Source organism: Puma concolor, chromosome D3 (assembly GCF_028749965.1).
Source record: "Puma concolor isolate L17-30 chromosome D3, mPumCon1.1.hap2, whole genome shotgun sequence".
Classification (NCBI taxonomy): Eukaryota; Metazoa; Chordata; class Mammalia; order Carnivora; family Felidae; genus Puma; species Puma concolor.
Genome location: NC_141678.1, coordinates 94,980,641 through 95,005,949, shown reverse-complemented (window position 1 = coordinate 95,005,949; position 25,309 = coordinate 94,980,641). Strand labels below are relative to the sequence as shown.

At 46.6% G+C, this 25,309-nt stretch overlaps 1 protein-coding gene across 1 annotated transcript in view; it reads left to right on the top strand.

Annotated features, from left to right (window-relative positions):
- The window catches only part of PARD6G (par-6 family cell polarity regulator gamma), a 91,486-nt gene that overhangs the window by 13,179 nt on the left and 52,998 nt on the right, over positions 1-25,309 (top strand). The window contains exon 2 of the mRNA XM_086683316.1: positions 12,851-13,073. Within this exon, the coding sequence (XP_086539442.1) occupies positions 12,851-13,073 (223 nt within the window). The remainder of the gene's footprint in view (positions 1-12,850; positions 13,074-25,309) is intronic.

The window sequence follows — 25,309 nt, the reverse complement described above, 5'->3', positions numbered from 1 at the left end:
TGCTGCTCCTTCAAGGAACACACTTTCAGGAGTTTCTGAGCTCCGGATCCCTGGGCCCAGCCCCAGGGGTGCTGGCTTCCTGGCCTCAGGTGTGCCAGACGTGCACAGCTCCCTGGGCACTTCTGTTCACAGCCCTGGGCTGGGCCTTGCTGCCTTGTTTGTGCTGCGCCCCTAGGATCACACTAGATTCGGCTTTGCGTCGTTTTCTTTCACTGCCCACGTGGTAAAGGCTTCCTTGAGTCATTAAACCCACTAATACAGCATGTATCTGTTGGCTTAATTATATTTCATCCTGGGGATGTACTTTGTTTGGTGAACTTTTACAGTTAACATTTTATACTACTGTAAATATTTTTAAATGTTAATTTATTTTTGAGAGACAGAGTGCGAACAGGGAGAGAGAGAGGGAGAGACAGAGACAGACAGAATCTGAAGTAGGCTCCATGCTCAGAGCTGTCAGCACAGAGCCCCAGTGGGGCCCGAACCCACGAACCGTGAGATCATGACCTGAGCCCAAGTCGGATGCCCAACCGACTGAGCCACCCAAGCGCCCCAAAACTACTGTATTTTGATGAACGTTTTCCTTGAAAATCTCTGTTTCTGATGACTTCCCGCGATTGCTCTCACCTGAGAGGCCTGGAGGCGGGGCCTCACTGGGAGGGGTTCAGGGGGTGCGGTCTCAGAGCCTGGGTGGGCGGGGCCCGAGCTGGAGGCGGGGCGTCGGTGGAGCCCTGCAGTGATGCCTCGGAGGGAGCGGGCCCGGGACGCAGGGCCCCTAACGCTGGGCGGGGGGAGGCTCCGGGAGCTGCAGCGATAACCAGGGTAAAGTGAGTGTGGCATTTTAGGTCTGGGTTTGTCGTGCGTGAAAGGACAGAGTAGCCCCCCTGGATGCCCCTCGGGAGTATCTTTTATCCAAGATAAGTAACATCTTACGCTAGGAGTCCCGGGTGGGTCGGCCCCACGCCCCGGTCCTTGCGTGTCCGAATGAGATTTAGTGGCTAGGACCCTCCGTGGCCCCTCAAGGTTAGGGCAGTTTCGAGATAACTGAGGAGTCTAGCCCTGAAGAATTTTTTTTAAGTAAAATACTGTTCTGTGGTAGTTGTATTAATACAGTGACCAGGAGTAGAAGCGGCAGGGGCAGGAGGGAACCTGCTCTGTGCTGGAGCTCAGAGAGGATGGGGGGCTTGTCCCAAGTCCTCTAGTCCAGGGCAGGAGGAGCAGGGGCCAACCCAGCCCGGACTTGGGGAAGAGACCCAGGTGGCCCTTGTGCCCTGATGGTCTGCACTCCTACATAACTCCCAGCAAATTGGAGAGCACACGTGGCCTTCTTAGCTTATTCTGGCCTTTCACCCGTGGCACTTACCAACTTCTAACATATTCTATGACTTAGGCGCTCGTTATTTTTAGTTTGCTACCTGTCTTCCCTGCTGGAATTTAAGTTTCATAAGGACAGGCATTTCTTCTGTTTGGTCACTCCCTTCCCCAGTGTGTAGGAGAAGTGCCTGTTGCGTAGAACCACTCCATACATTTTCACTGGATGATAAAAGCAGGGGCCATACATTACACTAGTTATTCAGTAAATGTATTTTGTACGACTACCGTATGCCAGGATGGGGGGTGGGGCAGGGGATGAAATGGAGACCATATTTTTCTTTTACAACTGTAAAGACCAGCACAGGAAAATATTTGCTTGGTGAATAAGTTCCTATTTGGTATTTTGGAGGAGTGAGTTCAAATAAAAGACACATGTCCCTTAGTATGACACTTTTGGAGAAGTATCCTGGTGATTTGGTGGTTCTTGGGGTCGCTGTCTGGTGAAAGGAAGCAGTGAAAGCTAATGATGCTTCTCAGACATACTTCTCTTTTAGAGTCAGTTCTGCCCAAGGAAGGGATGTGAGCTGGGAAGCAGGTGGGACATGGCCGCAGAGGCTCGTGGGAGAGTGCGTCTGCCTGCAGCAAGTGTGTGGTGGGTGATGCATGGTCACTAGCGGAAGGCACACCCTGGTGTCCATGAACCAAGGGCTCCCACCCAGGTTTATCCAGAGCGGAGGGCATGTGGTCAGAGAAACTGACTACCCTTCCTTCCTGGGAAAGTAATTTGGAAACCAGGCCTTTCTTTAAGAAACAGCTTCAGGCAGCCCTTGGGTGTGATTGAGACCCCATGACCTTTCCTGCCTTTAAAACTGGCCGTTATCATTGAACCATCTGAAGCAGGGTCACAACCTGATTACCACAGAGAGTGTGTGTTACGTGGCTAAAGACCCCTCAGTTTGCCTGTTTACTCACCTGTTTACAAATAGTCATTGGGACATTGTCTCCTTGGTTTTGACGGTGAAAACCTCACCCTTGTGTTGGGAGGGTTGGGGGGACTGGCATTTGTCTTCAAATCTAACATACATGGGACAGGGCTGATGTGTGACATGGGACATGGTTTGTGACTTCATGCTTGTATCTCCTACTGCGTTCCTGTTTTGAGACTGTCAGTCAATGTCCACTTAATTAAAATTCTAGAATTTTATTTTAAAACCAGTTGACAGAAGTTTAATTCATTAATTCAATGAAAATTTGTGTGTCTACTGTATATTAGGGACTCTACTAGTCTAGAACAAGCAGACCCCATGCTCCTGGGCTCGTACTCTAGTGTGAGCTATGGCAATTTGCTGCCCTAACTCATATGGTAATTGCAAATTTGTAAAATAAATAACCAAATTTGTGGCTCCCTGGGGTTTGGGAGGTCCCTTAGAAGTGACCCAGTTACTAAGCAAATTTTAACTGGTAAAAACTCTACCTTAACACCTGGCTCCTGTGACCTTCCCTGGTGAGTCTGACGATACCCTGTCACGTCCCTGTCTGTGGGTACCTTACAAACCAGGAGCCAAGTGACTTAACCTTTCTCAGTTCAGGGGCATCTGAGAGTTAGAGATTCCTCCCTTACAAGACCATGAGCATCCAGAAAAAGAATGTTTTCAAAATATAGAAGATAAGTGGGAAAAAAAAAAACCCTCCAGAGTTGACCAGTGTGGATAGCATGCTACCATTTATTTAGAAAAGAAGGAATATAGATACAGTTCACATGTGCCTTCACATGCAGAAAACACCTTTTGAAGGGCGCATACAACTGAAATCACCAGCTCCAGTGGGGGAGGGGCAGGGTGGCTGGGAAACTTTTTACTGAATACCTTTTGACTTTTGAGCTGTGTGATTCTACCCCTATTCAAACCATAAAGAAAAACACACCAAACAGTGTGTAGTTCGAGTTTTGTTCTGTTTTTTTTTTTTAAGCATACATGTTGGAGAGGCCTCCACGAACATCCTGTCACACACTGCACAGATGTCTCAGTGCAGTGTCCCTGCATGTGACCCTCGTGAGCCAGCCCAGGTACTGAACTGACCCCAGAACTCTGGGCTCCACATGGCACCTCAAGTGTCATACCAGAAACTAGACCTCGATTTTCCTCTTTTCTAGGCTTGAGATTAAAAATGGTGTATGTGCATCTCCTGCCCCCACAAAACTGTTAGAAATACAAACGTGTGAGCTTTTAATCCTCAAGTGATAGAAACAGTGATTAATTGCCTCCCCTACAATCTTCGCAGCATGTGGGGACATCACATGGGGTTCAAGCCCTGAGTGCCCTCTTTAGCTAGAAAGACACTGTGTGAAGCGGCCTAGATGAGAAGAAAGTGCTAGGTTTGATTTCCTCCTCTTCTCTTTGACTTTAGCCCTCACAGAGGGGATGACCTTGTGCCACCTTGTGCCAGAGCTGCTTCTTAATCATCAGAAATGTGCCATCTTAGGGGGGCACCTGGGGGGCTCAGTCGGTTAAGTGTCAGACTCTTGGGTTTCAGCTCAGGCCATGTTCTCACGCCTTTGTGAGTTCAAGTGCACTGAAAGTGCAGAGCCTGCTTAGGGTTCTCTCTCTTTCCCTCTGTCTCTGCCTCTCCCCTGCTCACAGTCTCCTCTCTCTTCCTCTCTCTCTCTCTGAAAATAAATAAATAACTTAAAAAACATTTTTTTAATGTGACATTTTAGAGTTTTTAAGTAAATGTTACCTGAGTGAGTGTAAGAGGAAATCTGGGAACCATGTTTTCAGTGGTAGGAAGAATGGTTTTTTCGGTTAGCTTGGAGTGGCAGCAGCTTAGCACTGCCCATGTAGAAAAAGATCAGAGTCAAGAAATGGAGTCTTATTTCCAACCTGGAATCAAGGATTTGTGTGGCCTTGGGCAAATCTCTCACCTTCTCTGAGACCCTCAGTGTGAACTCTTGGAAGGGCACTTCCCATGGGGAAGCTTAGGACTTAATTGTGTGCATGAAGACAGCTAACCCAAACAAGACTTTTGTGCCCTGCAGTGTCCTACACAAAATAGATTTTTTTTTAAACATACGGGTAAGTGTAGAAAGACCTCATTAGGTATCAAGAAATTTTTTTTTACATTTTTAATATTTTTAACTTGGAAAATAAGAAATAATCATGTTAGTGGTAACAGATTATCCTTGGAGTCACATGACATTGGTTGATGAAAATAGATTTGTATTGCCAGAGCCTTGGGACTCCAAAAATATTATTCATATAAAGTTTTAGTTTCTGAATTGGACAAGAGGGACTGAGAGCCTTTTGCAGTTTGGGGCCAGGGTGGAGATGGGTGTGAGGGAAGGCAAGTTCTACCCTGCTCAGGGTGCCTGCCCTCTGTCCTTACCAATTCAACACTGTGGACCAACTTGAACTGGAAAAGCTTGCCCTACCAGCTTGGACTAAGTCTCAGGACCCAGCAGTAATGACAGGTGGGGGGGGGGGGGGTGTCCCTGGGGGGTTCCCTGAGTTCTTAAGTTTTTATCTTCTAAATTGATGTGTGCTGACAACAGATGCTTGGACACTTGGTCCTTTAGCGTTTCCTGTATGCCTAGAGCAAAAGCAGAGCCTCCATTGTACTTGGCCAGTGTCACTCTCTGGGGTTTCCAAGTTTCTGAATACAGCTTCCAATCAGTCTTCAGTCGGCTATTTTAGAAAATTATTCTCTGAGGTGAAACCTTTTTAAAAAATAACAGCTCTGTAAGCTATAATTCATGTGAAATAAAATTCACAACTTTAAAGTACACATTCAGTGGTTTTTAGTATATTCACAGACTTGTGCAATCATTACCACTACCTAATTTTAAAGTATTTTCTTCACTCCAAAAATAAACCTCCTACCTCTTAGCAGCCGTTCTCAATTCCTTCCTGTCCCCAGTCCCTGGTAACCACTAGTCTGTTTTCTCTGTGAATCTGCCTGTTCCATACATTTCATACAAATACATCATACAGTACGTGGTCTTGTGTATCTGGCATCCTTCACTTAGCATGTTTTCAAGGTTCATCTTTGTTGTAGCATGTATCAATACTTCATTCTGGGGGACAACACAGGCCCGTTCCACTCACAAGAGCTTGGCACTATCCAGGGAAAGCCAGAGGCCCCCCACACAGTGTTGCCACTTTGGACCTTAGTCTGGCTATGGGGTCAGTGAGCCTGATGGAGACCAAGTACACGCTGCCAGCAACTACAAATGTTGGAAGCAGGAAAATAAGCTGCCTCTGTAGTTGTCTCTTAATCAGAAGAAACAAATTACAAACAGGCAAAAGTATACTTTTCTGCCATTTACATATACCTCTGTAGTTACATTTAACAGTACTATTTATTCCAGTTAATATATAGTGGTCTTTTATTTCAGCCTCAAGGATAGCTTTAATATTTCTTGTAAGGCAGGCCTGCTGGTAACAGTTCTCCCAGTTTTTGTTTATTTTGGACTGTCTTGTTTCTCCTTCATTTTTTGAAGGGTAGTTGTGCTGGATATAGAATTTTCAGTTGGCATTGTGCCCCCAAACATGTTACCCCACAGCATTTTAGCCCCCGTGATTTCAGATAAGAAGTCAGTTATTCATATCATTGCAGATCTTTTATATAGGATGAATTGTTTTTCTTCTTTTAAGATTCTCTCTTTGTATTTGGGTTTTACAGTTTGACTAGGATGCATCTAGTTGTGTATCTCATTGAGTTTATGTTAATTGTAGTTTGTTGAACTTTTGGATATGTAGTTAAATTCATTACATTTGGGAAGTTTATACACATTGTTTCTCCAAATATTCTTTCTGCTTTTTTCTCTCTCCTGCTCTGGGACTTCCAGCTGTGTTTCTTTGGATGCATGGTAATACGCCACAGGTCTCTGAGGCTCTGCTCATTTTTCTTCATTCTTTTTTCTTTCTGCTCCCTAGACTATACAGTCTCAATTGATCTATCCTCGTATTTTCTGATTCTTTCTTTGACCACCTCTGATTTTCTGTTGAGTCCCTCTAGGACATTTTTACTGTAGTTATTATATTCTTCAACTCTGGAATCTCAATCTGATTCTTTTTTTAAAAATGATTTCCAGGGTGCCTGGGTGGCTCAGTCAGTTGAGTGTCCGACTTCGGCTCAGGTCACGATCTCACGGTTCCTGGGTTCGAACCCCACATCAGGCTCTGTGCTAACAGCTCGGAACCTAAAGCCTGCTTCGGATTCTGTGTCTCCCTCTCTCTCTGCCCCTCCCCCACTCACGCTCTATCTCCCTCTCTCTCTCAAAAATAAGTAAACATTAAAAAAAATTTTTTTTAATGATCTCCATCTCTTTGTTTTTATTCTGTGTTTGGTTAGACATTGCTTTCATGATTTCCTTCAGATCTTTAGACTTGGTTTCCTTCACTTATTTGAACATAATTATAATAGCTGATCTAAAATCTTTGTCTCGTAAGTGCAGCATCTGGGCCCTTCATTGGCTGCTTATTTTCCTCTGCGTGGAGGCCATTTTTTTTTCTGTTTCTTGATATATCTCATAAATTTGCTGAAAACTAGACATTTTAATTTTTTTTAATGTTTATTTCTTTGCTGCTTTTTGTTTGTTTGGTGACTTTCCTGGACAAATTCTGTAAAGTGTATTATTTGTTATGTGCAACCACTGTTAGCTTCATGGTCATCTGGTGATTGCACAGAGGTTTCCTTACGTGAGCTCAACCAGTAGGTCCCCCAGCCTCTGCTCGAGGCTCTGTGTGTGTGTCAGTTCCAGCTGCTTGTGCTCCACTTTAGCCTTCACTTCCTGACTCACAGAATCCCAGGTCAACCAGATAGAGATTCTATAGCCTTCTTGGGTCTCTCCTGATCATGCACACAGCACTGCATGTGTGTGTGGCCTTCTGTGTTTGTAGGAATTTCAGAGCTTTTCCCAGCCTCCTGTAGGTGTCTTATTCCCCTCCATTTCTTTCACTGTGGTAAAATACACATGACATAAAATTTGCCACTTAACCATTTTACGTGTGCTCTTCAGTGTCACTAAGTACATTCACACGGTTGTGCAGCCGCCGCCTCCCCCCCCCCCACCTCCATATCCAGAACTCTTTTCATCTTGTAAAACCAAAAGTCTGTCAGTTAAGCAATAACTTCCCAGTTCCTTGCAACTACCACCTGCTTTCTGTCTCCATGATCTGATGGCTCCCGGGACCTCCTACAAGTGGGACCACACAGCCTTCACCCTTCTGTTGCTGGCTCATTTCACACAGCACAGTCCTCCAGCTTCGTGCATGTTGCAGCAGGTGAAAGAACACCCTTCCGTTTTAAGGCTGAATGACACTCCATTGGATGGATATATACCAGTTGTACTTAGGAGTTCTCTGTGTATTCTGAGTATTATCCCTTTTTGCAGGCTGTTGTACTCTGTGGATAGTGTCTTCTGATGCGCAAAAGGTAGTTTTCATTAAGTCCAGTGTCTGTTTTTTCTTTTGTTACCTGTGCCTTTGGTGTCATATCCAGTAAATCACTACCAAACCCAGTGTCCTGAAGCTTTTGCACTATGTTTTTATTTAAGAATTCTGTAGTTTCAGGTTTTACATTTAGGTCATTTATCCATTTTGAGTGACTTTGGTAATGGTGTTGTTACATAAGAATCCAACTTCAGTATGATAAAAGCATTTTATTTAAATATATATATATTAGCATGGGGTACTGACTTTATATTTTTACTTCCCTTTATATCAGGTTAAACAAGTTTCCTCTAAATGCAGACACGATTCGTTGGCATATAATTCTTGGTGTACTTACCAGAAATTGAAAAAGTGGTTCCAAGGATTGGGCAGTAAATATTGCAAGTCCAGCGGTTTCCAAGACTTTGCTTTCAACAGCGTTGAAAATTTTCCTAATTGTCAGCTAATAGATTATTAAAAATATTGTTAATGATAGACCACTCTATGATTATTTATTTTTGGCACATTACTTGGTAAGAGTCACAGAGCTGAGGTCTGGCATGCCTTCTGAGCCCTCAGTCCCATCAACTTACATTCACAGGGAGGAGAAGGAGCAAAAGAGCCAATGTTACTCTGACCTCATTTAGCAAAAACACTCCTCATGAAAGATTTTTTAGGTGTTTACTTAGGATGGTTAATAATTATTTATGAAAATGTGTAACTGTTTCAATCATGATTTAATCATTGTGATGACTTAGGCTACAAACTTTCTACTGTAAAAAATCTATTTATTTTATGTTACTGTATAGTTTTGGTCCATAACCCAGGCATTAAGTTCACCATCATAGCCAGTTTCTGAGCACACAGTTCACAGTATACAGTTTACATTCACACCGCTGTGCATACCGTCCAGTACTCTTTCCATCTTGCAAAATTAAAACTCCATACCACTGACACCAATATAGAAATATTCTCCACAAATAGAGCCTTGTGGCCATGTGAAAAAGAATGTTTAATTCAATTTATCTGATTTTCTTGCATAGAAGAGTGGCAGGGTACTCCAGCATAAATTATGATGATAAAATACTAGGCTTCAGTCCTCTTGGAGCAGTGTGATAGAAACAAGGGACCAAACAGAAAAAAAGCCCATGTGGAATTTCTGATTATTATAAAAGAGTTGGTTATTCTATTTTAAAATGCATGATGGTAACATCATATCACTATGGCATTTAGCTTTCATTGACTGTATTTAAAAGATCATCTGATAAAATATTTATTTTTAAAAGAAATACAGTATGCTGGAAATTATATCCCTTGCAACTATTTATTTTTGTTATGAAAAATTTAGATGCTAACTTAAAAATATGTTATCCTTTTTATAGTGGTAGTTTTTCAGAATTCCTCAGGAGGTATGTGACATTTGAAGACCACTGCATTAGTACATAGGGATCCCTATGCAAATGCCTGAACCAACTTTAAAGTTTTCTGGAGACCAGCCTGAAATGCCAAGCCTCGCTATAGGAGTTTGTTCCCGCGGCAAGGCTCATGACAAGGTAGTGACGGTTGAGCGTCAGACCCTCACCTGCTGTCCCACATTCAAACCTGCAGAACTCCACAAAGGGAGGTGTCTGTTTGGGAGGCCGTCTCCTCAGTCCAGAACAGGTACAACTTCAAAGCTAAGTGCTCACTAAGGAAAGTTTTAAGAAAAACTGACATTATGGCACCTGCCCTAGGTTGGCAGGCAAATTAGACAGCAGCCTCAATCTACCTTTTCCTCCTGTGCCCTGCTCACAGCCATAACATTTCCCCTTAGAAGGACCCAGATCCACAGAGTAAAGCAATCCACAGAGTAAAGCAACCCACAGAATGAGAGTGTTTCAAATTATATATTTGATCAGGGGAATGAGCCAGTTACAGAAAGACAAAAACGGATGATTCCACTCATATGAAGTACTTAGAGGAGTCATATTCATACAGACGGGCAGGTAGGTGATGTCACCAGGGACTGGGGGAGGGGCTGGGAGTCCGTGTTTAATGGGGACGGAATCAGTTGCACGAGATACGAAGACACATGGATGGGGACAGCTACTCAGCAGTGTAAACTTTAGGGGCACCTGGGTGGCTGAGTCCGTCAAGCATCTGACTTCGACTCAGGTCACAATCTCATGGTTTGTGAGGTGGAGCCCCACATCCAGCTCTGTGTTGACAGCTCAGAGCCTGGAGTCTGCTTTGGATTCTGTGTCTCTCTTGTTGTCTGCCCTTCCCCTGCTTGCACTCTGTCTCTCTCTCTCAAAAATAAAAACATTAAAAAAAATTTTTTAATGGTAAACTTTATGTTATGTGTATTTTGCCATAATAAAAAAAATTAGGAAAAATGCTAATATCCCATTTCATACCTCTTTTTGCCAAACTTTGGGACTCATTCAACGTAAGAAGCATTGTTCACCATACTGCTGGATGGATTAACAAAGTCAGCCTCATTATCAAATACAAATCAGACTTGCTTTCTTTCAGGAAGCAGTCTGGATTCATTTTCGTTTCCAATGCACACGTTAAGACGTATTTCGAAGAAGGGGCACCTGGGTGGCTCAGGTCATGATCCCAGGGTCCTGTTCATGAGCCCCGTGTCGGGCTCCATGTGGAGCCTGCTTAAGATTCTCTCTCAGTCTCCCTCTGCCCTCTCCTCTGCTCACTCATTCTTTCTGTCTCTCTAAAAAAAAGTTTAAAAAAAATTATAAAGACGTATTTTGAAGAAAACCACTAAAAGATTGGAGAAACAAATTAGACTAACCTTAGATTGACTGCCAAATGCAGGAGGGACTTGGCCCAGCATGGGCTGTTTCTCACTGCTCACCTAGGATGTGGCCTAATCCAGGGGGAGTGAGTCAGGAGAGGCAGCCGGTGTCCCTTAAATCAGAGTGAGTGCGTGGTGTCCAGTTTGGGGGAAGAATCAAGAACCGCACATGAAACTCAGAGGCATACGCTGATTTCATTGGACACCATTGAACTCTCCTTATGTGCTTAATGAAAAGAGGGTGCATACTGATAAGAACTAATTGCTCTGGAAGTTAGCTTGTATTAGATCTGAGATGGGAGAGATGACGGCTATTGTTGAAATAAATATTCATGATGTGACGACATAACCGAATCTGAAAAAAGATCACATTAAACTAATGTAGGCTTGAACTCTTGTGTCTTCAAAAGTTTTGTGTCCCCAGGATGTAAGCCTGTGTGTGAGAGATTGTGTGCTGCTCACCCTGGGCCAGCCAATGGTGCATGCTGGGATAAATATGGAGAAGAGGAGGAATGCTGACCTCTCAGCAATGCGGGAGGGATTTCTCGGTTTGCTGTGCTGTGTTCACAGGCCCCATCTCAAGATGGGCACCTCTGACAGCAGCAGAGTGGCGGCGGAGAGCCTTGCCGCGTGGCCCTCTGGGCTGAGCCCGGAGCCCTTCCTCCCCTGACCCAGTACGTGGGAGGAGGCCTTAGGGGTTGTGCTTGCCCATCGAAGGTGGCTTTTCTCGAACCAGTATTTCGGAATGTCCCACTGTCCTGCGTGCTGAAGTATTTTATTCCTGGGGCAATGTGGGATGGGTGAGAGGTTTGTTTTGTTTTTTAAAAAGGGAAATGGAACAGCAGACTCTGGTTCTCAGAGATCTGTGGCCACGGAGATTTGGAGACTGATTCCCTTAAAACCAGTGGTTTTATGGTGTGGTCCCCAGCCCAAGGGCATCAGCTTCTCCTGGGAACTTGTTAAAAATGCAAATTATGGGGCCCGCTCTCCAGATCAGCCCAGTCCAGACCTCTAGGGGCCTCCAGGTGATTCTGATGCCTGCCCACTTTGAGAACCACACAAACCCATATGGTTTGAGTTGATTTGCCCTTGACTAGTTGACATAATGTCTAGATGATGTAATGACTCGTATTGTATAAACATTAGACATTTCATTTTTGTGTATTTTGGAACCACTATAATTAGTTTTCAGTTGTGTTGAAGAGCACTGAATCTGTGCTGCCTGATGAATAAAGGTCTGTATTGCCAAGCGAGGGACAACAGCATGTCCTAATCCAGAAACCCTTAGGCCAAACAGAGGTGGTGTCCTTGGATCCCAGGATGGTTCAGCCCGTGGGAGGTGACCTAGGGTCCTTTCCTGGCAGAGAACTGTGCCAGGGCCAGGGACTGTCAGGAAAGTTGGGCCCTGGGCATCTCCCAGAGCAGGCGGAGTGAGTACCGTCTTTTGAGAGAGAAACCTGCTCTGTGTTTTGGGCGGGACCAGGGCCCACGTTCGTGTCTCCCTGAGATTTGTGAAGCCTTCTTTTTACCACAGTCCTTCCTTCTTTCACTTTTGCTTCCACTTTTGATCCTTTGGTCTTTTAAAAATACAAGTCAGAGGCCCCTAGGTGGCTCAGTCCGTCAAGCATCTGACTCTTGATTTTTGCTCAGGTCATGATCTCGCGTGGGGCTCTGCACTGACAGCACAGAGCCTGCCTGGGATTCCCTCTCTCTTGCGCTCTCTCTGTCTGCCCCCCTGTCGCTCCTACGTTTGCTTTCTCTCATTCCCTCTGTCTCTCAGTAAATACATAAAATTTTTTTTTTAAATCAAATGCAAATCATATCAAATCAGTTCCTTGCTTAAAATTGAAACTGTTCCAGGACCACCCATTGCCCTCAGGAAAAATACAGAGCGTTCAGCTGGCCTTGCTTCCCTCCTGCCTGTGAGTGTTTGCCCCTGTCTCGGGGCTGTGTGGACACCGCAAGCTGAGCCTGGACAGCCACCCCAGGTGAAGGCCCTCACTAAACACAGGCTCCTGTTTCAATCTCGTCCACCATACTCATAATACTTTTTGACCTTGCTTTTTCTTCAGTAGCCTGAGCTCCAGCACCTGTCCTGTCCTCAGGACACAGGTCAGCATTGAGTGAACTGATCCCCCACACTCCTGTCTCCCCTTTCCTTGTGTGTTTGCAGAAGCTCTATGAGGACAGGGACACAGTTCACCGCTGTGTCCGGGCCTCATGGAGGCTCAGGACGCGCTTGGCATGACATGAACAAGCCTTATTTCCCGTCCTTTCCCTGCTACTTATGTCCCCCCTGTCTCTTGCATTGTAGTTTGGGGCTGAGTTCCGGAGATTTTCCTTAGACCGTCAAAAGCCAGGGAAGTTTGAAGACTTCTACAACCTGGTGGTTCACACGCACCACATCTCCAACACAGACGTGACCATTGGCTATGCAGATGTGCACGGCGACCTGCTGCCCATCAACAACGATGACAACTTCTGCAAGGCGGTCTCGAGCGCCAACCCCCTGCTCAGGGTCTTCATCCAGAAACGAGGTACCGGGGGCCGCTGCACCCATTTCAAACATGCAGTTTTCGGTTTTGTCTGTTGCTACAGAGCCATGCGATTCTCTTTTCTAGCCTGTGGTAGAAAAGAAGGCAACGTGTGTTTGGTCAACACCAGTTTATTAGAAGGTCTTCAAAATTTTAAATGCATTTTCAATCTTAAAGAGTGTTGACTTCTGATTTTTAAAGACTGAGGAAGAAATACTATTGATGCTTTCATATTTTAACTGGATGCGAGTTCGCTAACAAAACGGCATTAGCCAGTAACCCAGGAATGAAACTTGTGGTTGCTAGTGTGTGTTTTCCACTGTCTTTTTAGGATTGGAAACTTATGCTAGCTTTAAATTATAACTTTGGCTAACTTTTAGCTCTGAGGGTCTAGCTTTGCTGTAACAGTATCATTTTATGGGAAAACCGGCTGCTAACGTAGGTTAATGGTTGGGAGGGCGTGTGCCCCGCTGTTGAGTCGAAGCTGGGCCTCGTGCTGGTCTCATCTCTACACTTGGGAGAATCTTCCCATTTCCAAATAAAATACTGAAGGAAAGAGCCGCCTGCAGGGAGGCGTTTCCTGGCTGACTTGGTCGTGACTGGAACTTCTGTGCCCACAGCGAGCGCACAGACCGCCCGCAGGGGACACTTGCAGGGTGACCGCCGTGGCTCGCTGTGTTGGCTGCAGTGGCCTCAGTGGGAGCAGGAGAGCTGAGCAGAGACCGGGAGCAGTAGCCACAGTGTTCGGAACAGGAGGAGGCCGGGATGCTGGAGGCCGAGGCGTATAGCCGGGCGCCTGGTTCTGAGGGCAGGCGGTGCCTCAGTCCCTGCTGCGGCATCACGTTGTCCCGAGGGGAGAAGGCGCACGTGCGGAGAGCTCAGGGCGTGCTGGCCGCTCTTCTTGTTTGTGCTGCTGGAAGGGAACAGCGGCAGACCCGCTGACCTCACCTTCTGCCTGGTTCTCTGGCAAGAGATCAGACAGCTCTGCGTCTTCAGTCCCTGCTGAGCCTGGCTGTCCCGCTGATGGCACTGTCACTTCCGCGTAGTGGCTTTTGCTTCGTCCCCAGCCCTGCAGCGTTGCGCCGCTGCCTCCACGTGACTCCGGGCTCTGCCGCGTCCTCCTGCCGGCTGCTCTGGCCGCACCTGCGCCCGGCTGCCCCCCGCCTGGAGCCGCCCTCTGAGAGAGGCCCGCCCTCAGACCGCACTACCCAGTCACCTCGTGTCCCCTCGGCCCGTTCTCTGTCCTGTTACTCTGCTTCTCTGTGCCTTACTTAGCGGCCGTTCTCAGGGCTCCTTGCTGGCCATCAGGGCCACGTCCCGCCGCTCCGCCCTGGCCATCCCGGGTCACAGTGCTTGCTCTCAGGGTGCGGGAGGGTGAGCAGTGGGTGCGGAGCACCGTGTAAACCGGAGATCTGCACGCGGGCTTTGTCATCCATCGGTCACAGAGGGAACGAGTGTTGTCTGTGCGGAGCTGAACTGGAGGTGCCACCGAGGGCGTGCCTTTCCCTCAAAGTGCTGCTGACACCTGGCACCCCGTGCTGTGGACCCTCTGAAGCTGAGGTGACACAGGAAGCTCTGAGGTCTGTGTGCCCACGAGTGTGTCCACTTCCCAGGGGCGGCTCTGGCGGCTCTGCCTCTTTTCAGCTTGCTGGCTGAGGCCCTGTGTCCTGTCTTCATTGTTTACTTTCCCTCTGCCACTGCCCTGAGAGAAATAGCTCAAAGTTTAATTGGCTGGCTTAGGGTTTCTTCCCCCGCCCCGTAGTGTGTCACCTGCAACCTGTGCCTTTCTCTGTCACATGACAGAGACCTCTGTCAGGGACCCCAGTTCAGACCCTGCCTCTAGCACCTTCTCACTGACTCTGACCAGCTGATCCTTAATGTTCTTTCTGGTCTATAAAATGGGAGAGCAGCGCCTACCTCAGGTAGTTGTCATACTTGGGGCACCCCGGTGGCTCCGTCGGTTAAGCATTTGACTTCAGCTCGGGTCGACATCTCACAGTTCATGGGTTCGAGCCCTGCGTCGGACTCTGTGCTGACAGCTCAGAGCCTGGAGCCTGCCTCGGATTGTGTCTCCCTCTCTCTCTGCCCCTCCCCGACTCACACTCTGTCTGTCTCTCTCCCTCTCTCTCTCTCTCTCTCTCTTTCAAAAATAAATATAAAAAATTAAAAACAAACAAATTATAGTTGCCATACTTAAATAGGAAAGGGCTCCTGGGGTGCCTGGGTGGCTCAGTCAGCTAAGCATCCAACTCTCTTTCAGCTCAGGTCATGATCTCACGGTTTGTGAGTTCGAGCCCCATGGTGGGCTCTGTGCTGACAGCTCAGAGCCTGCCTGGGATTCATTCTGTCTCCCTCTTTCTCTGTCCCTGCTGTGTGCTCTCTCTCTCTGAAAATAAATAAAAGAAAAAAAGAAAGTACTCCTAATATTCACAAAGCTCAGGCGCCTCGATTCCATCACTGGGGAAACGGGCTCTGCTCTCGCCATGCTCAGTGGACTCTTGCTGTAAATACTGCGTCCAGGTGGGAGAGGCAGGACAACTGTGTTGCTGTGGATGGTAGGAAGCAGGAGTCGTCCTGACACCCTCCATGTTCAGGACAGACTTGCTAACTGTGTGAAAGGCAGTGCCCATCTGCAGGCAGGGCATCGCTGAGGCTACCCTGGGAGGTGACACTCGGGTCCCACGTAGGAAAAGAACTACAGCAGGTGTTCCGAGACGTCAGTCACAGTAATACTGTTTTCATGATTTTACTGCAGCCACCCTCACTCTGTCACTTACCTAATAACTTTCTATACCGTGGTGTATATTTTAGGAGAAATCTGTACTCCTATCACAAGTGAAGAGCCATCAGCCTTCTAACAGATGTTGAAGTAAACCCACAGTTATGTTTAGGAAACATACTTTGTCTGCCACTCATTAATCTCTTACCCCAAACCACACATGCACATCACAATGAAACTTCAGGCCAACCTCCCTTGTGAATACAGATGTGTAAACGCTTCGACAAAATACCAGGATGTGGGAGTCCTATTCCCACACAGGAACTTATGCGTGACTGTTGACTGCCGCGGTGTCCGTGATGGCCAAAGGGTGCAAACGCCCCAGTGTGCGCAGACCGGCGAGTGCACACAAGACGTGCGGTGGGACAGGGCTCAGTCATAGACGGGACTGAGGGGACACAGCTCGCGGGAACCCTGGAAGGAGGGGCAGGTGAGAGTAGCCGGGTGTGCGGGCCGCTGTCGGAGGCGTGCGTTCAGTCTGTGCTCTGAGGTGCAGAGTCTGTGTCTGCGGAGTCGCTAAAACTTATTTGTTGCCCCAAAGCGATGCTCAACGCTCGGCGGCCACTTGCAGACGCGCGGGGCAGTGGAGGGTCGGCCACCAGTGCAGCGGGGTCCGCCTTCTCGCATCAGGTCTTCCGGCACACATGTGTCCTTGCCACAGTCTATTTACTGCCATGTTTCCCACTTTTTTGTGCTTATTCTTTTTTAATAATTGTGGCAAAATACATACAACGAAGCTTGCCACCGCTGTATACCCATCCGTCTCCACGATGCTTCTCATCCTGAAAAACCGAGCCATTCTGTCTTTTAGACCCTATGTCCCCGTTCTGCCCTCCCTCCAGCCCCTGGTGCCCACCACCCTACTTTCTACCTGTGTGACTGTGACCCCTCTAGGAGCCTCCTGGAAGTGGATTCCTGCAGTATTTGTGACTGGTTCGCTTCACTGAGCATTATGTCCTCAAGGTTCTTCTCAGGGGAGAGACTGCCAGCATTTCCTTCCTTTTCCAGGTTGAATGATACTCCATTTGAATAGGCCACATTTTGTTCATCATTCACCCATCAGTGGACATCTGGGTTTCTTCCATGTTTTAGCTGCTGTTAACATGAGACAAATATCTCTTTGAGACCCTGTTTTCAATTCTTTTGGGTATAGACTCTGTAGTGTAAATATTGCTGCTTCACATGGTCGTTCTACTCTTAAGTGTTTGAGAAACTGTCATACTGTTTTCCACAGCAGCTGCACCATTTTGCATTCCCACCAACAGCGCACAGGGTCCCAGTTTTTCCACACCCTCACCAGCACCTGTTGTTTTCTGGTTCTTTAAAAGTAGCCATCACAATGGGTGTGAGGTGGGATCTCGTACTCTTGATTTGCAGGTCCCTAATCATTAGTGATGTTGGTGTTTGCAGTGCTTCATGGGCACTTGTACGTCTTCTTTGGAGAAACATCCGTTCGGGTCCTTTGCCCATTTTTGCACAAGGTTGCCTTTGGTTGTTGAGTTTCAGGGGCTCTTTTTGTTCTGGATGTTAATCCCTTGTCAGATATGGACTCACAAATATTTTCTCTCATTCTGTAGGTTGCCTTTATACTCTGCACGTTGTCTTTTGATGTACAAAATTTCTAATTTGGAACAAAGTCAAATTTGTCTATTTTTTCTTTTGTGAACTGTGCCTTTTTATAACTGGTCGTGTGCTGGCCTGCCCCGAGACCTTAGTTCTCACACGGCCTCTAGTGACTGTCTCCTGTCCTGTCCTTGCGTCTGCCCTACTCCCGGGAACAAGCAGCTCTTGCAGAAAAGGTCGGTGGTCCCCACCTCCCACAGCGTTTGTCTGTCTGGGAACGTCTTGGTCTCCCTCTCACTTTGCGGCACAGTCTTGCTGGATATAGGAGTCACACGTGACGGGTCTGTCTTCGTGCGGCGTTTTGAATGTGTTGTGCACTTTCTCTGAAACCCAAAGTTTCTGGTGAAAAATCTGCAGATAAGCTTACTGAGGGCCCCTTGGGTGTGATGATTCCCCTCTCTCTTGGTGCTTTCAAGATTCTTGGTCTTTTGAAAGTTTGGTTACAACTTGTCTCAGAGTGGGTCTGTCTGAGTTCATCTTATTTGGAGTTTGCTGAGCATCTTGGGTTTTATATTCATGTCTTTCTTAAAGTTAGGAAGATTTATAGCCATTGTTTCTTCAAATATTCTCTCTGCCCCTCTTTTCCTTTTGAGACTCCCACAGTGTGTGTGTCGGTCCTCTTGACAATGTCCTATGGGTCCCTCGGTCTCCGTTTTCTTCATTTACTTTCTATTCCACAGTGTTGATGATTTCCACTGTCGTGTCTTCAGGTTCACTGGTATTTCTTCTGTTTGTTCAAATCTGTTTTGAATCCCTCTAATCAATTTTTCATTTCAGTTATTGTACTTTTCAGCTCCAGAATTTCTTTGGGGTTTCTTTGCTGGTTTTCTCCTTCTTTACTGATATTTCCATTTTGTTCATACTTTTTTTTCATGATTTTATCCACATCTTCTAGTTCTTTCAGCATCTTTAAGACAGTTGCTTTAAAATCTCTCTAGTAGATCTGACACCGGGTCCTTTTTAGGGACAGATTCTGTTGAATTATCTTTTTCCTTTCAATGGGCCGAAGTCCCCTCTTTCTTTGTGTGCCTTGTGATTTGCTGAGTGCTGGACATTCGAATCTCATGATGCGGTTACTCTGGAAATCAGATTCTCCCCCTTCCCCAAGGTTTGCTGTTTCGTTGTCGTCGTTCTTTTCTTGGTTGCAGGCTCTGTGCCGGGGGTCAACCTGAGGTGTCCATTTAATGTCTTCCCCGGTCTTTTCTGAGCCTTTCCTTGGACATGTGCCGTCACTTCCTAACTTCCCCCAAATAGGCAGCTGTTTTTCAATGTCCTAGTCTTTAACGTGTGGCTCCCAAAAGGGGAAAAGTGGAAAACAAAAGGGGGATAAGAGAGCACTTATCCCCTTGAAGTCACTCGAGCTGGAGCTGGAGGGGTGACAGCAATGGCCGCCAGCCTCTGAGTCCGCACCTGTGTGGTCAGAGCATGGCCTCCTGCCGTTTGGGGGACAGGGTCCTTTTCGTCCACCTGGCTTCTGCGGGCTGCTCCAGAAACACGTGCCCGGCTGCCTGCCCCATGGCTGGGGCGCGGGACGGGTAGGTGCTGCTGTGCTACGAGCTGGAATGGACCAAAATCGACGACTTCTCCCGGACACGTGGCAGGCCTCGGGCAGAGTCCACAGTTCCAAAGCAGTCCCATCACACAGGTTCCTCCCCTGCTGTTGTCATCTGGGGGGGAGAGATTCCTGGGGCCCCTGCTCTGCCATCTTCCCAGAATCCTCCTGTGCTTTTCTTGTGATTTCACTGTTGAAAATGACTCCATGCCTAGTGCAGGAGTGCTACTGAGTTTTCCTAAGTGCAAGAGGGATGTGATGTGCTGTACATAGAAAGTGCTCTTAGCTATGAGTTCAACATTAAGAATCATTAATATATACTAAATACATGTCTTTTTTTAATGTTTATTTATTTTTGAGAGAGAGAGAGTGGGGCGGGGGGGGGACAGAGAGAGAGGGAGTCGGGATCTGAAGTGGACCCTCTACTGACAGTCTCTGTGGGACTGAGTCACGAGCCATGAGATCATGACCTGAGCCAAAGTCAGATGCTTAACTGACTGAGCCCCTCAAGCACCCCACTAAATATATATCTTTAAATAGAAACACATATAGCAGAAGGTTTTATGTTGCTCAGTGGATGAAAACGTTGGTCAGAGGCTCACAGGAACCTAACCGTGTATTTTCCAAATAGCCATGTTTCAGTATTCAATAATTCAATGTTCACGGAGACTTTATAGAATATAACTACCATGTATAATGAGAGTCAACTGTATGAGAAGTCCATAGAGACAGAAACAGATTCGTGGTTGCTAGGGAGAAGGGAGTATTGGGAGGTTAGGGTTTCTTAACTGGACACTGAAATATTCTGTAATTCAATAGTGGTGTTGATTGCAGGCCTTTGTAAATATACTCATAACCATTGAATTGTAGTCCTTAAATGGGTGAACATTATGGTATGTAAGTTATTTTTCAATAAATTATATCTCAGTATCTCTCTTACAAAATTAAAAAGTAGAAGATTCAAACCAGAGTCTCCTGAGTCTGAGCCTTGACCTTGGGTGACGTCATCTGGGCTCATCTTTAGCCTTTATTTCCAAAATTCAGCCATTTTCAATATGTGTAAAAACTTGGAGTTTTTAATTAATTTATTTACCATCAAAACTCCAGGCAGTGCTCAGGAACCTGCAGCTGGCCTCTATTTGGGGTCCGTTGGTAAACTTATGAGGTATGTAACTGGTCCTGCACAGCAGGGGTAGCAGGGCCTGCAACTTTATTACAATAGAAATCATGGATATTCTCATATTGTGTGTTCATGTGCTTATTGTAGCCAGATATTTTGAATGTTATTTACTGTAAGCACTATTTTATTATTTTTTTTTTAAGTGTATTCACTCATTTTGGGAGAGAGAGGGAGGGAGTAGCAGAGAGAGAGAGAGAGAGAGAGAGAGAGAGAGAGAGAGAATCCCAAGCAGGCTCTGGGCTGTCACCACAGAGTGCAATGCAGGGCTTGATCCCACAAACCTCGAGATCATGATCTAAGCCAAAACCAAGAGTTGGGCACTCAACTGACTGAGCTACCCAGGTGCCCTGTAATCGTTATTTGAAAACACTGGTATGGATTGTTATTCATTGTGTTAGTAAGAAAGCACATACAGTGTTATATCACATATTGGCTGTAGTATTTTGATCACTGTCTTCAAAGTAACTGATTTCCTTTATAAATACACGTATTTTACTTGATGCCTTTAAGAACATTATTCTGAGCAGCCATTTCCCAGCACCATCTCGCCGAGGGCCCTTGGAGCGTGCAGGGTTAGGAAGCCAGTTATGGAGAGTCTGCATTTGAGAGCTCAGATGACAGGCCAGGAATGACTTGGATTTTGTCCTCCCGGGACCCAGCCGGGGACATCTTCCTTAGGATGTTAGATGGCATTTCTGCCCAGGGGGACAAAGGACCATGCCTTTGGCCTTCACACATACAGGCTTCTCTCCTTCCGCGTTTAGTAGACTTCTGTAGTCCTCTGTCCAGCGCCGGACCCCTGCTAAACACTGCGGGGTCTCCCCTTGTATGCACAACAGACATCATCATGCCTTTCACTTGAATGCTGTGCCCACTTAAGTAAGTTGCTGGAATCGAATTGTCCCAGGATCTGCGTACGTGGGCCACACACCCAGCCAGTGCTGGGGAGCCAATCTTCCCTGTCTCCTGCTCACTCCCCTGGTCATCCCCAAGGATGCAGGAACATTTCAGAAAGCTGGCCCAAACCAGAGAGAATGCAGGACAAGACCAGCAAAGATACTCAGAGTATCTCTTTCTATTTTTAGCAGAATAAACAGGAAATGCAAACACTAACTTTTCACCACATATCCTTCAATAAATCCCTCCAACACCAGCTTCCCAGCCCTCTTGTTATTTAAGAGATGGGCCTTTTTGCCTCCCAGGCCCCAGCCTAGAACTGGAGGTGGAATCCTGATTGAGTATCCGTGGCTCTTCTGTCCCCAGGGTGAGGGGCCTCAGGGTGGCCTCAGGGTGTCACAGGGGGCTTGAGAAGACTTAATTATACCACAAGATTTTCAGCACAATTAGAATGCTCTGAAGTGTTTACTTGTAAAAGAAACATAAATACTGTGCGCTTCCCCGTATCTGTTCGCTGTTCTTGGTGTCGTGGTGTCCTTCTCAGTGCCTCGAGTGAACAAGAGACGTATGTTTGATTTATCACAAGTTGCGTGACTGGGGAGGGGAAGGGAGGGAGTTACCAGAAAAAGTAATTACGGGATGTTCTTCAAAGTAAAACATATAGAATCGCTGACAATTTGGTTACATGCACTGGAAGAATCTTAAAGTGTCAGGCTGTGTAAATCCTGCTTATAATTGCTTTTCTCAGATACTTCATTAAGTCCCAGAAGTTGTGTTCGGTTTTTAGGTTGGGGGTTCACTGCTTAGCAGGAAGCACTCAGGGTCTCTGATGTTTTAGGGTGCTACAATTCTCTTTCCTGAGACACTGCCCCGGGTTGGAGGCTGTGTGTGTTGAGGGCAGGGAAAAGCCTAGTTGTGCTGAAGTAACCTTGTCTGTGTCCCTGTGCATGTAGGAACAGATGTAACACCCTCTGCTGTGGGAGCTTTTTCATGAGACATATTTGCTTCTTTAACTGCCACTGATTCCTGGAAGTTTGCATATTTGGAGAATTTCCTTTTTTTTTTTTTTTTTTTTTTAATTGAAAGAAAAGGCAAACACTCTCCCGTGGCTCCACCGTGGGAACATTCAGAAAACAAAATGCCTGAAGCCCGCATTCACCCCTGGAGTGGGAGTGGAAGGGGGGAGAGAATGTGCTGATGTAGCTCATTAAAAAGAAAACAAAGCCAGAGCCACCCACCATCCAGAAGAATCCAGGGGCTGGTCCTGGGCAAACTAGCCATCTGTGCAGGCAGTCAGAAACCACGAGGTCATCGGCATCTCCTGGACACAGCTTGGTGCACCTGTGCCCCGGGGCTGCCCCTGCCCCCCAGCTGAGCCTGCGGGAGGGCGGGAAAGTGCCCCAGCCCAGTGAGCACCTTGAACATGGTGGTGACATGGAGGTGGGTTTGACCTTTTCTTGTTTGTTCCCTGGTCACATGTTTTTTTTTTTACATATTCAAGCCCAGGGTGTGTTTATAATTTGGACTCGTGCTGTTTAAAGTCCTAATATATCATAAATATATCCTGTCATTAAACTCTTTGCAAGACTTTTTGTTTTTATTTTTTTTTTAATTTATTTTTTGCCTTTTCTTTTTATTTACTTTGAGAGACAGGGAAAGGGAGAATCCCGAGCAGGCTCTGTGCTGACTGTGCGGAGCCCAATGTGGGGTTCAATCTTACGAAACCATGAGATCATGACCTGAACCATAGTCAAGAGTCGGACTGAGCCGCCCAGGCACCCGTGTAAGACTGTTTTTAAAAGTCTTTTCAGGGCGCCTGGGTGGCACAGTCGGTTAAGCGTCCGACTTCAGCCAGGTCACGATCTCGCGGTCCGTGAGTTCAAGCCCCGTGTCAGGCTCTGGGCTGATGGCTCAGAGCCTGGAGCCTGTTTCTGATATTGTGTCTCCCTCTCTCTCTGCCCCTCCCCCGTTCATGATCTGTCTCTCTCTGTCCCAAAAATAAATAAACGTTGAAAAAAAAATTTTAAAAAAAAGAAAATTGTTACCATTTAAAAAAAAAAAAAGTCTTTTCTGCTTATAACATATTTGTAAAAGAAAATTCAAACAATGTGGAAATAAACAACTCCACCACCCCCAAGGTAACCACCGTTAGCATTTTGGTGACCCCTCCCAGATCACGTGGTATAGGTAAATAAGTTGGACATAGTTTTACATAAATAGGATCATAATAAACATACACTTTTAAATTAGTTTTAACTCACAGACATTGTTTTAAGCTAGTATTGTATTTTTTACTTTTTGTAGGTGTATGTAGACACAAACTATCTTTTAATGGAGATATATAAATGTATATATAAATGTTATATCAATGTAACAAAACGTAACCAACCCCTTATTTTATATTTAAAACTTTTCCAAATTTTCATTCTTACAAACTGTGTTATGCGTTTTTACCTATGTGTCCATCTGTCTCTTCCGGGAAAATTAGCCGAAATGTCTTGCTAGGTTAAAAAGCATATGTATTTTGAGCTAAGACACTGCCAGTGGAATTCTTTTTAGGAGGGCATTAGAATGACATTTGAATGGAATCTTCTTAAACACATCTTGGAAGACTGTCCTTGTGTGGCAGGAAGACTCATGAGCCTTGAATTTGCCCTCCTGAATGCTGCAGTGAAGGCCAGTGAGGGTCTCCCTAGAAGTGGGCTGTGGGCTGCTCTCCTGTTAGGACAGCAGCCGGCTTTGGACCCTGCAAGTCTGGGACCTCAGCTGCCACCTTATGGGCCTCTTATCCTGCTCTAAACAGCTGATATCTTACGTCCTGTGTGTAGGGAGCTCCTCTCAGCCTGGCCTTGCTGGGTGCAAGCTGCAGACCCCAGGGCTAAAGTTTAGGGTAGAGGCTGTGGTTTTTGCATGGGGACATGGTTCCTGCCGAAGCTTCCACAGAGGCCAGAGTACTGTTTGTCTGGAGGTGACCATCTCACTGTTTCTTTTCTGTCAGGGCAGAGTGGCTGGTCATATGATGAGTAACATGTTTATTTAAGCCAGTTCTCAAAGAGGACGAGGTCAGGGATTCCAGTTTGATGGGAAATAAGGCCAAGCATGGAGGCACAGCGTGGGGCTTTCTTTCAACATTGAAGCCGACAGTCCTGAGCCAAGTGATTGGTTGTGAGGCTGCCTGTGTTAGCAGGATTTCTCTTTGAAACAAATCTTTTTAAACAAAAAGCAGCATACTCCTCAGATAATGTAACAGGGCTGTGTTTCTGTTTCCAGGGTGGGTTAGGGTTGTGTACCTTCACCTATTTTTAGAAGAAAGGGATTCGTCGGCCCTTTGGATGGCCTGCCTGGTAAGCCCCACACCCTACAGCCTGCACTTCCTGCGAGTGCCTGACTATTTAGAAGCTGCTCAGAGCTGGGCGATCAGGTACTTCCCGTGGGAGGTGGAGCCCTGGTGCCCACCTGACCACACAGGCCTGCAGACTGGTCATTCCTTCCTGGATTCTCTAAACCCCACGTCTTCCTCAAGCACTGTGGCGAGCAAATTGGATAACGTTCCTGCCTTTTGAGTCAGGTGTCTCCTAGGGGCGTGTGGGGGTATGTAGCAGAGCCCCAGAGATGGGCCTGGCCCCGCAGGGCCGTGCAGATGGAGTTGGGTGATGGAGAGCCATGGGCAGGGTTAGCAGGGTCTCTGTGGGACCTGACGGAAGTGTCGCTACAGGGGTTGGTTCGTGGGAAACCTGCCGCGCTGCCTTCCCTGAAGCTGGCGGTAACTGCGCACTTCTGCGTGTCCTAGACCACATGCTCTGGGAGGCAGGGCCCCACCTGTTCATCTTTGGAAGCGTCTCCCACAGTCAGGACCCAGGTTCAGTCAGGACCTGGTTGTCTGGAGTGGATGCTACTGTTTTGTTCAACATTGCCAAAGGCAGGCAGAATGAGAAATGCCAGCCCCCTTTGGGGTTGAGCTTTCTGGCCCTTGTTGGGGATGGGCAGACACAGGTGTCAGCATGGGGATTTTAGAGGGATGATCTAGCTTCTAGTACCTTCTGAAAGTCAGGTCCTTGCCAGTCCCTTTTGACCCTGTTGATGGTACCTGGGGAGGTCAGCCAGCCCTAACTTGGCACCATAAATTATGGAGCCCTCCCCTGGGGATTCACTCATAATGGCTACAGAATTACCACCTCTTTGCTAGTTTCCTCGTTCAGCTAAGACGA